Consider the following 15,058-nt stretch of genomic DNA (forward strand, 5'->3'; position numbering starts at 1 on the left):
CTTATTGTCCGCTGTCGCCCCAATGGCCCGTGATGGTCGGAAAACTCGACCAGCGTGCGGAAAACGGAAGGAAAACTAAAGTTCTGCTGTGGATGTGGTTCGGTTCCGTCCTGAGACACGCGAGTGAAATCATGTATATGTAAAGAAGAAAAAGGAGCAAAATCTGCAGTGCAATAGTTACGTAGTAAAAGAAGCGGCCGTACGTTCCTAAGACAGCTCGGCTGATTCGCAGGAGAATGAAAACTGAAGTGTGAAAAAGTTTAGTGATATTCCTACGGACAGAGTGCTGAGCAACGTGAGAAACACCACTTGGATGTGTCTGTTCGGTGCACCACAACACGGAAATCAACATATTCGGTGCGTCACAGCTCCCGCTGATCTACTGAGGGTAGCATTCGATTCGATTCGGGACATTTACTGGGACATCCACGTAATGGTCGGGTCCTTTTGATAATCCAACTGGGCGTGAACATTGTTGGACCCTTCGCCCTTCGCCGTAAACAAGCGCACATCACAAGTCCATATAACGGGATACCTACGCACCCCATTTTCCAGCGGGGACTCCAGCTCCATTCGCGTACTTTGACGGTAGGTGAAAGCCTGAATTCGACCTGTTTCTCGATCCGTCCTGTGTATCTTGCAGTGTTGAAAAGTTGCGTCAAGCAATATCAGACATCATTAGGTTTCGCGTTCGGTAATTTATCACATATTTACATATCATTCTATGTCATCAAATTATGGTGACATATAAATATGGTGACATATTTATATCACAAACGAATGTACTCCATTAATGTCTCTCTTGGTCTATATTTCATTTCCAGACCGGGAAAAGTGGTTGTAGATGGACTGTGGAGCAAATGTCAGTTCAGTGAGTGGTCAGTTCAACAAACAGTATCAGAGGCGCGGAGCCACACGCCACGGACACCAGAAACAGATGGAACGAGTGACGGATTGATGAACGAATGCTTTGAAACGGCTCACAGAATAAGGAACGCCGAGCGAAAGGCAGCCGCGACCGACTGATGTAATTGTTGCCATCGGATCCATCGCAACATTATCAATCGGCAATGGAACGGGAACGTGAGCGAGACCACGGTGGAAGTGGCGAGGGCCCCCGTTTAAAGCATGCGAAGAAACATTCGCGAAAGAGCAGCAAAAAATCGAAGCGCAAACGGCACCCCTCGACTGACGTGGACGATCTTTCGTCCGCATCGTTTGGCGACGATACGGGAGGACGAGTGGGGGCCGTGGGGCGGACACGGAAATCGAGCCGGCCGAAAGTGTATGACGATAGCAGTGGCGGGTTCGGGGACGTAGCGATCGTTCAGTACTCCGACGTTAGTTCGGACGATTTTTCCGCCCCGGAAGCGGGGGAAATAGAAACCGATGTCACCGACGCCGGCGATCGTGGTGGTGGTGGCCCCGATGGCGATAATGGAGGAGGGTCGCCGCTGAGTGCCGATGAAGATGATAATGACGACAGAGCAAGCAAGCACCGCAGGCACAAAAGCCTGAAGCGAACGAATCGCGATGCAAGCGGTGAATTGACCAAACTGTCAAAGCGCTGGAACCGGACCACGGAAAAGCGAAGCAATACACCAACGTTGGACGATGATGCCGCCGGGAGCAATCGGAGAGGCTTCATCACTGGTAGTACTATAGTTGCCACTTCATCAATCAGCAGCTCGTCTAGTCGGTCGAAACGGATAAATTCTAACTCGTCCGATGCGTCATCGATGAAGCTGCATCGTATCAAGCACAGTTCTACCACGGACGGTGGACAGCGGAGTCGAGCAAAGGTTCGTAGGGAAAAGCCGCTGGAGGCGAGTCCTATGGTTGAGGAGGATGAAGAGGAAGATGACGAAGAAGCTGCAATGCAACATGAGGACTACACGGGCGACGATAGTAGGACACAGGATGCCAGAAACGCAACGATCAATGCCGCAGAGCTGGAGGATGAAGACGACGACGATGTTGAGGACGATGATGACGAAACGGCCGCTGCGTCTAGTCGGAGGCGAAAGAAAAATAAAAAGGAAAAAAAACATAAAAAGAACAAGAAGACTAAGAAGCGAAAAAAGAAGCAGCGCACCAAATCCATCTCAAGTGTAGAGACCATATCTGAAAGCGAAGACTCACTGCTGGAATCGCTGACGCCACCCTTGAAGCAGTCATCGCCCTACGGTGGCCCCGACGTTGGCAGCAAGTCCTATACGCCAGTTCACAATGATACCAGCCTCACCCCTGTGTCTCCCGGTGAGATTCTTATTTTTTTTTCACCATCACGATAAACTAACACGGTTCAATCGCGCAACATTTTCCAGGAACCCCTCCTTTGTTAGAACATCACCATTCGACACGCCACTTGCTGAACAGTCCGTACGATCGTGACGTAACGGTTCGCAGTCACAGTTCTGTGGAACACGACCGTGATCGTGATCGTGATCGCGATCGAGACCGCGACCGCGACCGCGACCGCTCCTCGAACGCAACGGGCGGTAGTGGAAGTGTTAGCAGCCGCAAACTCTACATCTCGTCGCCCCACACTCCGCCGGTCGCTGGCCACAAAAAGGTTGTCTCTTCGTCGTATCAGGAACGCTGCCAGCAACATCTTGGAAGCCCTATCGATCTGGATAGTCCTCCGCCATCAGTACTGCACCACAGCAGAGGAGGTAGCTACCGAGATAGCAGCAGGCGACGCAGTCAATCAACCGATCGAAGGCATATCCTCCGGCGGACGCCTTCGCCAAGTAAGGGACCTTGTAAGATATTATTTGCAGATTTTTATTATTTTTATTTCTGTTAAATGTAATAGAACATGGTTCACGTAGACTGTCTAGAGCCCCACAGTCTAGCCTCAAACTCCTAAAACAATACTGAACCATTGGGCATAGTGTTCGTTAAGTGTGTAAAAATATTATCTAATGTATCGTAGATGGCAGACATAAGCCGTACACTCCGCCACCGTCGAAGCGCCGTCGTGATCGGTCGCCGCCAGAGAAAGACTACTACCGGAAAGACGGACGGAGCCACAGTAAACGAGAACGTGACTCTGACGACCGGAGGGGAGGAGACACGCAGAAACGATATAGTTTAAGGTAGGTGTGCGCTGCCATATGCATATGTCACCTTTTCTGGTTGCCACCAATGTTCTTTATTTTTCGTTAGAAGCCCGAGTCCGAGCAGCAATCGGCGATCGCGAAGGACACCATCCCCGGTGGTGACAGGTGCTGCCGGTGGTAGTAGGTCCAGGTCGTCACGTAAAGGGTACTACAGTCCGTCGCCCGATCGTGGAACCGGCGGTGGTGCAGGTGGAAGTAGCTACTCAACGTCTCGTTCGCGCCATCGTTCACGAAGCCCTCGTCGATCGCCACCTGCGTCCGCCAGTAAGCGGTTCTCGAGCAGCCGGTCGCGCTCACCGCAGATGCCTTCAGCGAAAAAGTTCGACCTGCAGGAAAAAATCACCGACACCAGCTTTTTCGCCGAGCTCATCAAGGATAAGCACAAGCGCAAGAAAACCCTGCAGGAAATTTTGGAGAACAAAGAGAAACATGACGCTCCGAGCAGCAGCAGCAGTGTGGCGGCTCTAAACGCCCATACTGCTGGCAGCGTATCAACAATCGACAACGAAAACAGTGTCTCGAACGATTGCATCTCGGTGGGAGAGGGTAACAATGGTGGCCTGGGATCGAACTCCAACGGATTCAAAGACGGCAACAGTGCCGATGTCGGTACGCTTGCATCGAACCTCATCGATATACCAATGCCGGCAGTAGAGATGGGGCCGCGAAGCGATCAGGTCGATTCTCGCAGTGCTCTGTCCTGTCGTATCGATGTCATTGGCGGTGGCAGTGGCCATTGTTATGACGGGACCGTCAACAGCAATGGGACGAACGCGACCTTCAACAGCACCGTTCCTGACTCACGAATACCTGTGATAATGAACAGCGGCAGCAACGCTATGCATCCCCATCAGCAGCCCGTTCCCGCCATCGCTTCCAACGAGCCACTGACGGGCAAAGTCGACCTAACGGTGTCAGCATCAATGGACGCGGGCAATCACAGTGCGAACCTCACTGGCGCGCCCATTTCGAAACCAAAAAGTCTCACCAAACTCCCAATGCCACCGGGAGTGAACGTTGCCGAGCTGGTCGGTGCGCAGACACCGAGTCCACCCGGGCCCATCAGCCCCGTGGCCGTGAGTATGAAAGTAATGGCCATTCCTACCCTAACGACGACTGGCGGTGTACCGCAACTGGCCGTTACCGGTGCTGTCAGCAAACAGTTGCAATTGCGAGGTGATCAGGCCGCGAAAACTGGCACTAGCAATGTAGCGGCAATGGCTGCCGCGTTTACCACGGCCACCGGGAGCACTAAGAAAGGTTTGCTCAATCTACCGATGCCACCGATGGTACCGGGCTCGGAAGATTTAAGCGGTGACGAAGAGCTGGGCTCCCCAATACTTTCCAGCCATCGCGATGCATCGGCGCAAAAGCAGTCCTCTTCCGGTCACAACAACAACAACAATACTACCAATCTCAACAATCGCTACAAGATTGGCAGCTCGGCCTCGACAACGCCGGTACAGAGTACGGGGGCTGCAAAACCGGCCGCGCCTCAGCCTAGGCCAAGAATTTTAAGCAGGCGCCATTCGCGCAGTATGACCGCACCTATGTCAGCTTCCGGCGGTAAAGATTGGGGTGAACGATGCGTCGAAGTGTTCGAGATGTTGGACCAGATAGGTGAAGGAACGTATGGTCAGGTAGGTTCATAGTAGGCCGCGTTCTCTTGGTATTTTACAGTTCAGTATCGTTTTGTTTTTCCTCCACGTACCTTATAAAAGGTTTACAAAGCGAAAGATCAGCAAACGAAAGAGCTGGTCGCGCTGAAAAAAGTTCGCCTTGAACATGAGAAGGAGGGCTTCCCCATCACGGCAGTGCGCGAGATCAAGATTCTCCGCCAGCTGAACCACAAGAACATAGTGAACTTGAGGGAAATCGTAACGGACAAGCAGGACGCCCTCGAGTTTCGCAAGGACAAGGGAGCGTTTTATCTGGTGTTCGAGTACATGGATCATGACCTGATGGGACTGCTCGAGTCCGGTCTGGTAGACTTCAATGAACAGAATAATGCCAGCATAATGCGCCAATTGCTGGATGGCCTGAACTATTGCCACAAGAAAAACTTCCTACACCGGGATATCAAGTGTTCCAATATTCTAATGAACAATCGGTATGTATGTCTTATGGCTGGTTGATGTCGAATACCCGTTGCAAAGCGAGTTGCTAACCCACTCCGAACTGAATTTCATTTAAAGCGGAGAAGTGAAGCTGGCTGACTTTGGTTTGGCGCGACTCTACAACGCGGACAATCGGGAGCGCCCGTACACCAACAAGGTGATCACGCTGTGGTACAGACCGCCAGAATTGCTGCTCGGTGAAGAACGCTACGGCCCCGCGATCGATGTTTGGAGTTGTGGCTGCATTCTCGGTGAACTGTTTCTGAAGAAACCGCTCTTCCAAGCGAATCAGGAACCGGCCCAGCTGGAAATGATTTCACGCCTCTGCGGAACACCCACGCCGGCCGTTTGGGCGAACGTCATTAAGTTACCGCTGTTTCATACACTGAAATCCAAGAAACAGTACCGACGCAAGTTGAGGGAAGATTTTATGTTCATGCCCACACCTTCGCTCGACCTTCTCGACAGCATGCTGGTTTTGGACCCCGACCGACGCGTTACCGCCGAGGACGCGCTGAAGTCGAGTTGGTTAAAGAATGTGATACCTGACCAGTAAGTTTTCGAACGGAAATTCTGGAACAATGGCGACAGAGAAGCATGGTTAATCTTTCTTTTGTTCCTTCGCAGATTGGCACCTCCGAAGTTGCCCACGTGGCAGGACTGTCACGAGCTGTGGACTAAGAAAAGGCGCCGACAGCTTCGCGAACAACAGGAGTCAGCGCAAAACCTTCCGCCCGGCAAGCCATCCAGTAGCACCGTCAAGTTGGATAGTCTTATGGGTGTTCCTGGTGTAGGCGGCATTGCACCGACAAGTGTGAATATGCTCTGAATGGCACCAAGTTGGGCATTTTAAGCACCGTGGTACCAAAGGGTGCGGTTAGCGTTTAGCGGTTATCGCATCAAGCTACGTTTACGGATGCCGGGTAAAGGAAAGTTTTCGTACCCTAGAAACAAGCAAATTGGCGCCAACGAAACGTTTGCCCAGGTAGTCCACTTCCTTCCACGTGATCACTTCGTAACGGTGGTCAGCGGTCCATACTATAGGGAACAATTAGGTTTTTACTTTCATGTTATATTTCTTTCCTATTCCCTTCTTTGAAAATTGTACATACATATGGAAATGAATGTACATCGCACTCATGTACATATTTTAGTGTATCGTTGCTCGTACTATAGTGGGCATAAATACTTTTTACACGTAGAAAAAGCACACAATGGCTTTTTCCTTTCATTGCTGATACAAAGCACCCATTGTCACCTGAATGAAGAAGGCAAAGACGGAAAACATTGTCAACAGTCAATATTCGATGGATCGGAAATCCGATCTCTCCATTTTTTTTTCGTTTTCCTTCCATAAAATCCGGATACGTCGTTCAACCTTGATGCCTCTTCTATATAATTGTATAAAATTATGCGAATAATAGACGTACTAAAAGGACACGATAAGTAATAATACCACGAGGTCTCCCTCCGCCAGAATCGGTGTAGTGGATCGAAGGAGGGTGCGTGCTTGCATTATCATTTACTTATATAAATTTTCACAAATTTGCACACTGGTTCGCGTGGGCCTAGCTGCCTCCAGAAGGCGCTAACATGCTAACATAATTTCCGTAAGGCAGCGAGCACAACCTATCTGACCCTGTGTCCAAAAGACCCTCGAAGCGCCAAACGGCAAAACGAGCAACATCGTGAAGTGTCTTAGGAATTAAAAAAAAAAACAAAACTAGCAAAACAGGTAGATACTGAGTAAACGAAAAGGAAGGGCGTTACATCGATTGGCGTGTTTTGTATTCAATAGGAATGTTCGATCGACGGAAAGCTTTATTGCGTCCTCGTCCATCTTAACGGGAGGCCAGTTTCATCGGTGTACTGCGGATTCAGAAATATATTGAAGGTATAATTGAAGAGAAAACGGGATTGGCTCATTTGATCGAAAGGAAGTGTATCGCCGCGTATTGTGAGGTTGAAAGAACGAAGTTTTGTTCGACAACAACACGGATTATCAGAAACAGATACTGAACTAAGAGTGGTAGGGTAAGGAATATCAATAACTTCAATAAAACAATGGAAAGCGCAGCAGAGCAATTTTGGCAAATGTGTTGAGTAGGTTGCGTGACTGATTTGATTGAGACGACGCCGACGCCGTTTATCAAGCAACATGCTAGTGACGAAAGTTTCACAGAGAAGAACTAACGAAAAAATACACAAATAAAAACAGATTCATTAAACACATACGAGATAATACGTGCTTCAATTTCAAATTTCTACTTTCAAAAGAAGTAAGACCCTGAACGAAACGAAGCTGCCCACGAGGCCGTATCGGGATACAAAACCTGGTACAGATCCAACGATTATATCTAACAAATGTGCGGAGAAAAGAGATTATGTTGCGGCGTTCGGAGTAAATATGCCTTCATTGCGCCTTAAAAATTCAATAAGAAGGAGAATTGGTTGGAAGCCACGGCGCAAAATGATCCAACTCTAATATTTGATTTTTATGTACAAACGTATGAGTAAAATTTGAATACTACTTTAATATATCTTACATTGCTTACGTACTTACTTTACCGGCTTCTTTAACCGCCGAGCAAACGAAGCCTCCCCCACCCAAAACAACTCACTGCGAAACCGTCGTTTGGCGTTACACTTGCGTGCAACTATCAAACGGAATTGTAACGCATGGCTGTCATATTTGACATTTCATGTGAATCACGCAGCGTCGAAGCATTCCGTTCAATAACAACGCCTGTTTCGGTTGCAGTCCTCCTATTTCGGCCGAAATTTTCTTGTTAATCAGTAGATTAGTGCAACAGTTATAGTGTTAAACGAGCCGGCTTGCCAATGAAGTCAATGTGGTGTTTGTTGCTGCTAACCATTTGGCTGTGTCCGGGTAATGCTGTGTTTATGTTTGGGCGACAGCGTCCCTAACTACGGGGCGGGGCGTGTCCCTAGCAGAATTCATTAGTCAACTTTGGTTGTACATTCACGTCACCTCAGCGCCGAAACTAATGTGTTTTAAATGAGAACAATAAAATGACCCTCTCTTTCTTGCAGTGTGCTACGCGGCTTCAAAGTATAATTATACAATACCGAAAATCCTGCAAGGATCATGGTTCTCATGGGAGACGGGCAATCCGACCCTGACGGTACTCGACGATCACACAATGTCCGACAGGGGGGAGATAATTCGCATGGAGCGGGTCGGCTCTAACTTCACGTTTATATTCCGCGGCAAACGGTGCTACCACTGTGTGCACGCATTCCCAAGGACATCGAACATATTCGAAAAGTTTGAATGTAAGTATTGAGCGAAGAATGGAATTGGAAGCAAAGTCTCTTAAGCTACATTCCACTAACGTTTTCCAGCTGCTTGCGTCACCTTGGATGGGAACCAGGAACCATCGATAGATCGAGTGTGCCGCGGAATAACGAATGACCAGCAGCTGATAACGCTGTTCAATGAAAATTACATTCCCGTAAATTGTCGTTCATCGCTCGAAGGCGTGTGGCAGTTTGCCTATCAAAACCGATTTCGCTTTACCGGCGAGTGCGACCATCCGGATGCTCGGATACACTCGTGCCAGCAGGCAGGCACCCAGTTTCTGATATCGAACGAAAAGTTTAATATCACCTACAAACAGTGCATTGGCATGGCTAACACGTTCAATGGTGTGGTGGAGTACAGCTGCCTGGGAGATTGGTTTATTGGAAAGAACCATTATTTTGCCGTGGCGAATACGAAGGAATCGCGAAAGGACGAAAAGTATCGTTGCTTTCTAAAGAACCGCGACGACGATCTCTACATGGGAGTGTCAATTACGGCCGAGTGTAATACACTGAAAACGGTCGAAAAATCACCGGAACGCTTACGGGTCACGCCTGTGAAGGCCGAAGTGGTCGAGCCCGGTTGTCGGTTTCCGCAGAATTTCACTGGTGAATGGATCAACACGGCCAACGTTGACGGTGACGTGAAGATCAATGAAACGCACATAGTGGAGATCTACAAACCGGATCAGTCCCGGTACCGCCGTACGATCTACGTGTGTCGGGAGCAGCGGGACTCGCGCATTATGATGGCACGGCTTACGGTAGACGGTTGCCAGAAGGACTACGTGTGCTTCGATTTCGTGCCGAAACACCATAACATCATACGGTACCGACGCGGGTTAGCGGTAATTCAGGACGATTTTTCAACTGTGTGCTCATGGAAGCAGTTTCCCAACAAGGAGGAGTGGCGTTACGAACTCCTTTTGTCGGCCAAACCCGTTCCGATTCGGTGCCCGGTGGCGGGTAAATTTAACTTTACGCAGAAAGGTGAAGCCCCCTTCCGTACGAGAATCATCGGTGGCGTGACGCTCAGTCCCCGACCGGATATTGGCTGCAAGCAGAATATTTCCGATTTCTCGGTTTGTGACGTAGATCAGAAGGAAATGGCGATCGATGCAGATTACTGTCTCTCGGTTGACCATCTGGGCCGCCCGGTTGATATCTACAGTGATCCAGACTATCGGATGAAGTGCATCGGATTCTGGCAAGAGAACCTGAAATCCTACCTCATCACGTACGACGATCTTGATCCGTTGTCGAAGTACCGCTGCTGGGTGTACCAGCGGGCAGATTTGAACCGAGTGTTGATGTCGCAAGCCGTTGGCGCATTTTGCCATATTCATCAGGACGTTACGTCGTGGAACTATACTGAAGGTGCTGTTGTTGCGATCGATATGACCGAGTATGAACGCGAACGGGATCAGTGCCCGATGCACTTTGACGACGGTGCCAATCCGTGGAAGGAAACGGAAAATGTTATTACCGTGTTTCCGTGGGTGATTTATCGCTCGGCGGCACCGTTCAGTAGTACCGTCACTTCGTTTATCATATCTTTAGCGACAGTATTCTTGAAACTATTTTTTTAGTCATTCTTCAAATTGTTCTACCTATTTTGGGTAGTGTAGTAGATTTTTACGAGGGTTTCCCCTCCATTTCTCTCTCTGTCACCGAGCATCTGCTTGAATCCGTCCCAATACATGCGACTCGCTACTCGCGTGTATTATGTGCCTTCATTCCGTCCATAGCTGTAATTATGTACCACAAGAAATGTCTGCCACAAGAAAATAAATTAATCAAATGGATAGTGCCTTCACTACCTCATTTTTTAATTCGTTCGCCTGTTTTCATTTTTGCTGTGTGGTAGGGCTGTTTATTGTAGTGTTTCTCCTTAAGCCCCTCGGTCTTTATTTATTTCCAAAAATATTGTATTGCGAAAAATATTGTTTGACCGCATCATGCAATATTATTATGAAATTCTTCCTTGCAACCCTGTACCGGTAAATTGCACCTCCCAATCCAATTGTAATTTTTTGTAGGGGCTTCCCTTACAAACGAAACATAAAATTCTGTATAATCGAACGAATCGAACGAAACTGGAATTCATCGGACTGGGTTTCATGCTATGTGCGAAGCTCCAAAGACAAGCTAAGTGGACGTTTTGAGTTAGTGACCAAAATCAAAAACGTAGCTGAAGAAGGAACAATTAAACAATTTCGTTAATTGCAATAGAATTAGAAAGATGGAATTGGTTTCAACTTACGACCAAGTTCTGCCATTTTTTTATTTCACAGTAGTACGTCGTCCTCGTATCAGTAACGAAGTATTTCAAATTCTTTTATCACCTTCCCTATTACAAACCGTTTAAACTCGCCGGTGATATCGGCCGATGAAGTGTGTCATCAAAATGGTCAACTAGGAATGGGAAGGACGAGCGATCAATTTTACTTTTGTACATGGTGTTGTCCGTCCCGTTTTCCTTGTTTTTCATTCGGGTGCTGTCGGTCGATTCTGTAGTCCTGGTGCGAGACATGATTGTTTCCACGCGCTTCCGGCGTTCCTCGCGTTCCTTCTCCTCTATTCTGAGTCGCTTGATCAGCTCAAGTCGTTGATGTTCTGCTTGTTCGCGTGCCTTGCGTTTAGCTTCCTCACGCTCAGCCTTGTTGCGGACTTCCTTCTTAGGACACTCAATGCGTTGCCGTCCACCATGCTCCTCTACCTTGATCCATCGGCGCTCTGGTTGGTATCTCTCAGCCAACGATGGTTGGGCTTTTTCTTCACTGGTGGCAGAGTCACGGTCCTCTGGTTTCTGCAGTTGTTGTTTTACTAGCGTCTCGTCCATCTCAGACCGTTCGCTGGAGTCTGCGGTCGGAAGTTGAACCTCTGCCAACGTCTTCTGTGAGACCGTTTCGGGCTGAACCGGTAATGCAACAGACATTGCAGCCGTCGAAGCGAGAAGCTCCCGGTGGTTTTCCTCGTTTGTCAATTGAGCTGTCGACAACTCCTGCGGATGCTGCCAAATGGTGGCGTGTTCATCATCTACCGAAGATAGCGTGATGGCAGTTCGTTCGGCTGACTTCTGTGGCACATTCTGCCATCGACAGGCCGTATTTTTTGGTCTTGGTATCATGGATGCTGTACACTTTTCGACCGTCTGTCGAAACAAAAGAGACCTTCTGGTCGATGATTCGGTGCCAGAAGAATTGATGGGACTACTGCTTGAGAATATAGGCTTGCTTCCGCTGGGAGTTGCACCGATTGCCCAGGTTCCGGAACATCTTTTTAGAGGTGCAGGTGTGTTTTGTTTCAAACCGGATCCCGAAATCACCGGAACGGTGATGCTTGTCCGTTGTGGTTTACGTTGCACTGGCATGGACCAGGACAGGGGACGCGGCGTATTCAAACTGATCTTTGGCATCTGTCCAGGCTGAGGACCTGCCGCTTTGGATGGACCTAGCGTGCAGAGCGACGATCTAGAGCTGTTGTTGATTTGGGCGGTCGCTGCTGCGTTCGTGATGAATGATGGCCTCTTAGGCACGCAGAAAGATGAACTGAGCTTGTTGGATCGATCGTCCACGTAGGATCGATCGATCATCCGCGGAGTCGACGACCCAAAGGGACACTGTACCTTTACCGAGTCACGCTCGTTGCGCCGTTTGATTTCCATTCGCTGATCGTGCTCCCGGGTTTTGCGAAGAATATACTCCCGTCGTTCCTTATCCGCCGCAACGATGGCTCGGCGGCGCTCTTCAACCTGTAGGCGTCGCTCATTTTCTCGCTTCCGCAAGTCGTCCATCCGTTGTAGACGCTGTTCCTCGTTCTGTTCGCGGAACTTTTGCTCCGCCATCGCTTGCAGTTTCAGATGCTCCATTTTTTTCTGCCGCTGTTCGTATTGTTGTTCTTTCAACCGCTTTATTCGCTGCTCGCGTTCCTTTTGCAGCTCTCTGCTGACCACAGAATACCTTGGCTGCTTCTGTGTGTTGTCATTCCTGGTTCCAGACTCAATCGGTGGTTGTTTTCTGCTCTTGATACGCTGGTTTTCCATTTGTGCCATTTTCAAAGGTACCGTAGTTCCCGGATGATCTCTTCGAAACATTAGCAACGACTAGCTTTGTTATATGTAAATTTCGTATATTTAACTTAACTCAACCTACCTGGTAAACGATCGTTACGTTAAGCTGCTTTTGTCTACCGTCGTAGCGGGGTACAATCTGTCCACCGAGTCCAATATCGTAGGTTTATCGGGCAGGTACGCGGTTATAAAATCGGCGTTGTCATTGGCGTACATTGTTCTACGATATGTCCGTCGGTTATTCCGGGATCGTAGGTGTGCCCTCCGGTGCTACGCATTCGCTGATGTGGTTTACTGGGTAGTCGTTGGGATTCCTACAGCGTGCAGGTAAGTTGCTAAATTTGAATTCGTCAAACGCATCTTTTGGAAGGGAAGGTTGTTAAGCCGACTGTAGAGGTTTCTGTTACAGTGCTTCAATACTCTTACTGTATGTAAAAGTATTTATAAAGGTAGTCATGTGCGATTTGCATGCATATTTGAGTTAACATAACGACGTTTTAAAAAAGTACCACGAATATTTCAACCTAATAACTGAAATATTTCATGCTAATTTCCCACGTTCTCCAAATGACATTCAACGTTCGTTTGACATGTGATATTTTGTTGCTATTTTGCTTTGGGACATTCTTTAATAAAAATAGTTTGTTTATTACACAGAAATCACTGGCAAACAGGAAGTGAATAATGAGTGAACCGAAGAAGAGCAAAAAATCCGTGAGTTATTCGTCTGTTGATTGAGATTGGGATTGTTATTGTTTGTTGTATGGGTGCAAATTTTTGTATTCGCAGAAAGAGGAGATAGCGAAAGAGTTCGACTTACCGGAGAGAAAAAGTAAGATCGCCACAATTCTGAAGCAAGATGGACAAGCCTACTGTCTTTGCCGTTCTTCCGATTCCTCTCGGTTTATGATGTAAGTGAAGAACTGTTGGAAGGAAGAGCTGGAAAATCATGGCCTTCTTTTATCGCTTCCTGCTATTATCTACAGCTGCTGCGATGCGTGCGAAGAGTGGTACCACGGCGACTGCATCAATGTTTCGGAGAAAGAAGCAAAACATATAAAACACTACTACTGTCAGCGATGCAAGGAAGACGACCCATCGTTGCAGACAGTGTTCCGTCTTGTGCCTGTGCCAGGCCCGGGTCCACATATTGACGAAAAGAAGCCAACGAAGAAAAAGAGGGAAAAATCAGCATGCGTTTCATCGTCGTCAGAAAAGCGTTGCGGTCATTGCGAGGGATGTCTCGCGGAAAACTGCGGCCATTGTGATGCCTGTCAAGGACAGACAAAAAATGGACGCAAACAGCGGTGCGAGTTACGGATCTGTAGCAACTGCCCCAGTCGTAAGAAGGACCGTGCAGCGTTTAAGGCGGCAGCAAGAATCAAGAAACGGCGGCGCTCGCTTACGCCGGAAGTTATTTTGAACCCTGCGCTCCAGGGAGATCGCCAGTGCTACGGACCCGGCTGCATCATGACGGCTCGACCGCAATCGAAATACTGTTCGAACGAGTGCGGAATGAAACTGGCCACCACCCGTATCTTTCAGGTGCTTCCGCAACGAATCCAAGAGTGGTCTCTTAGTCCCGCCGTGGGAGAGGAGCAGAATAAGAAAGCGTTGGAATCGATACGCATGAAGCAAACAATAGTTCGTGCCACATTGGCCGAACTCGACAAGCGGCATGCTGAGCTCGACTTGCTGGTGGAGCGTGCAAAACGCTGTACGCTGGATCCTAACGCGCTGGAAAATACGGATGCGGAAGACGAAATGTCGATGTACTGCATAACATGCGGTCACGAAATACACTCAAAAACTGCCATCCGGCACATGGAGAAGTGTTTCAACAAATATGAAAGCCAGGCCAGTTTCGGCAGCATCTTCAAGACGCGCATCGATGGAAACTCAATGTTTTGTGACTTCTACAATCCGGCCAGCAACACCTACTGCAAGCGGCTGCGCGTCCTGTGCCCGGAGCATTGCAAAGACCCAAAAGTGAGCGATACCGACGTGTGTGGTTGCCCTTTGGTGAAAAATGTATTCCAGCTGACAGGGGAATTTTGTCGGTAAGTAATCTGCGTCCAAAGATTTCCTATTCTAACCGTGGTTAGTTGGGAACTACAAGTATTCTGTTACTCCAATAGGGCACCGAAAAAGTCATGTTTTAAGCACTACGTCTGGGAAAAGATTCGGCGAGCTGAAATTGACCTGGAACGCGTCAGGCAGTGGCTGAAAATGGACGAATTGGTCGAACAGGAGCGTCAGGTGCGCCAAGCCATGGCGTCGCGAGCAGGCGTTCTCGGGTTAATGTTGCACTCAACATACAATCACGAGCTAATGGAAAAGCTGTGTGCGGGAAAGTTTTAGTATAAGCGATTCTTCGGTTACCAATCTAGCATCATTTTTTGTTGGACAAGCTCAATAAA

General features: G+C 48.5%; 4 protein-coding genes across 5 annotated transcripts; 3 read left to right on the top strand and 1 right to left on the bottom strand.

The window, feature by feature from the left end:
• Window positions 1–954: 954 nt before the first annotated feature.
• On the top strand, window positions 955–7,426 carry LOC128268876 (cyclin-dependent kinase 12). Of its 2 annotated transcripts, none has more exons than XM_053006163.1 (7): window positions 955–2,259; window positions 2,328–2,765; window positions 2,939–3,101; window positions 3,172–4,765; window positions 4,847–5,235; window positions 5,321–5,794; window positions 5,870–7,426. In XM_053006163.1, the coding sequence occupies exons 1-7, from the start codon at window positions 1,071–1,073 to the stop codon at window positions 6,069–6,071; spliced, it is 4,449 nt and encodes a 1,482-aa protein (XP_052862123.1). In that variant the 5' UTR covers window positions 955–1,070; the 3' UTR covers window positions 6,072–7,426. The 2 variants fall into 2 exon arrangements, with proteins under 2 accessions (XP_052862123.1, XP_052862124.1); XM_053006164.1 differs by having other exon boundaries at window positions 2,328–2,753.
• Window positions 7,427–7,985: 559 nt separating this feature from the next.
• LOC128278084 (uncharacterized) lies at window positions 7,986–10,341 on the top strand. The gene is made up of 3 exons (XM_053016739.1): window positions 7,986–8,132; window positions 8,297–8,539; window positions 8,609–10,341. The coding sequence occupies exons 1-3, from the start codon at window positions 8,084–8,086 to the stop codon at window positions 10,153–10,155; spliced, it is 1,839 nt and encodes a 612-aa protein (XP_052872699.1). The 5' UTR covers window positions 7,986–8,083; the 3' UTR covers window positions 10,156–10,341.
• A 578-nt stretch (window positions 10,342–10,919) lies between these two features.
• LOC128278596 (ensconsin-like) lies at window positions 10,920–12,620 on the bottom strand. The gene has a single exon (XM_053017324.1). The coding sequence runs from the start codon at window positions 12,618–12,620 to the stop codon at window positions 10,920–10,922; it is 1,701 nt and encodes a 566-aa protein (XP_052873284.1).
• A 664-nt stretch (window positions 12,621–13,284) lies between these two features.
• LOC128278333 (CXXC-type zinc finger protein 1-like) lies at window positions 13,285–15,045 on the top strand. The gene is made up of 4 exons (XM_053017046.1): window positions 13,285–13,352; window positions 13,428–13,549; window positions 13,625–14,698; window positions 14,777–15,045. Exons 1-4 carry the CDS (start codon window positions 13,323–13,325, stop codon window positions 14,997–14,999), a joined length of 1,449 nt encoding a protein of 482 aa, XP_052873006.1. The 5' UTR covers window positions 13,285–13,322; the 3' UTR covers window positions 15,000–15,045.
• Window positions 15,046–15,058: the final 13 nt, after the last annotated feature.

The sequence above is a fragment of the Anopheles cruzii genome, chromosome 2 (assembly GCF_943734635.1).
Source record: "Anopheles cruzii chromosome 2, idAnoCruzAS_RS32_06, whole genome shotgun sequence".
NCBI lineage: Eukaryota > Metazoa > Arthropoda > Insecta > Diptera > Culicidae > Anopheles > Anopheles cruzii.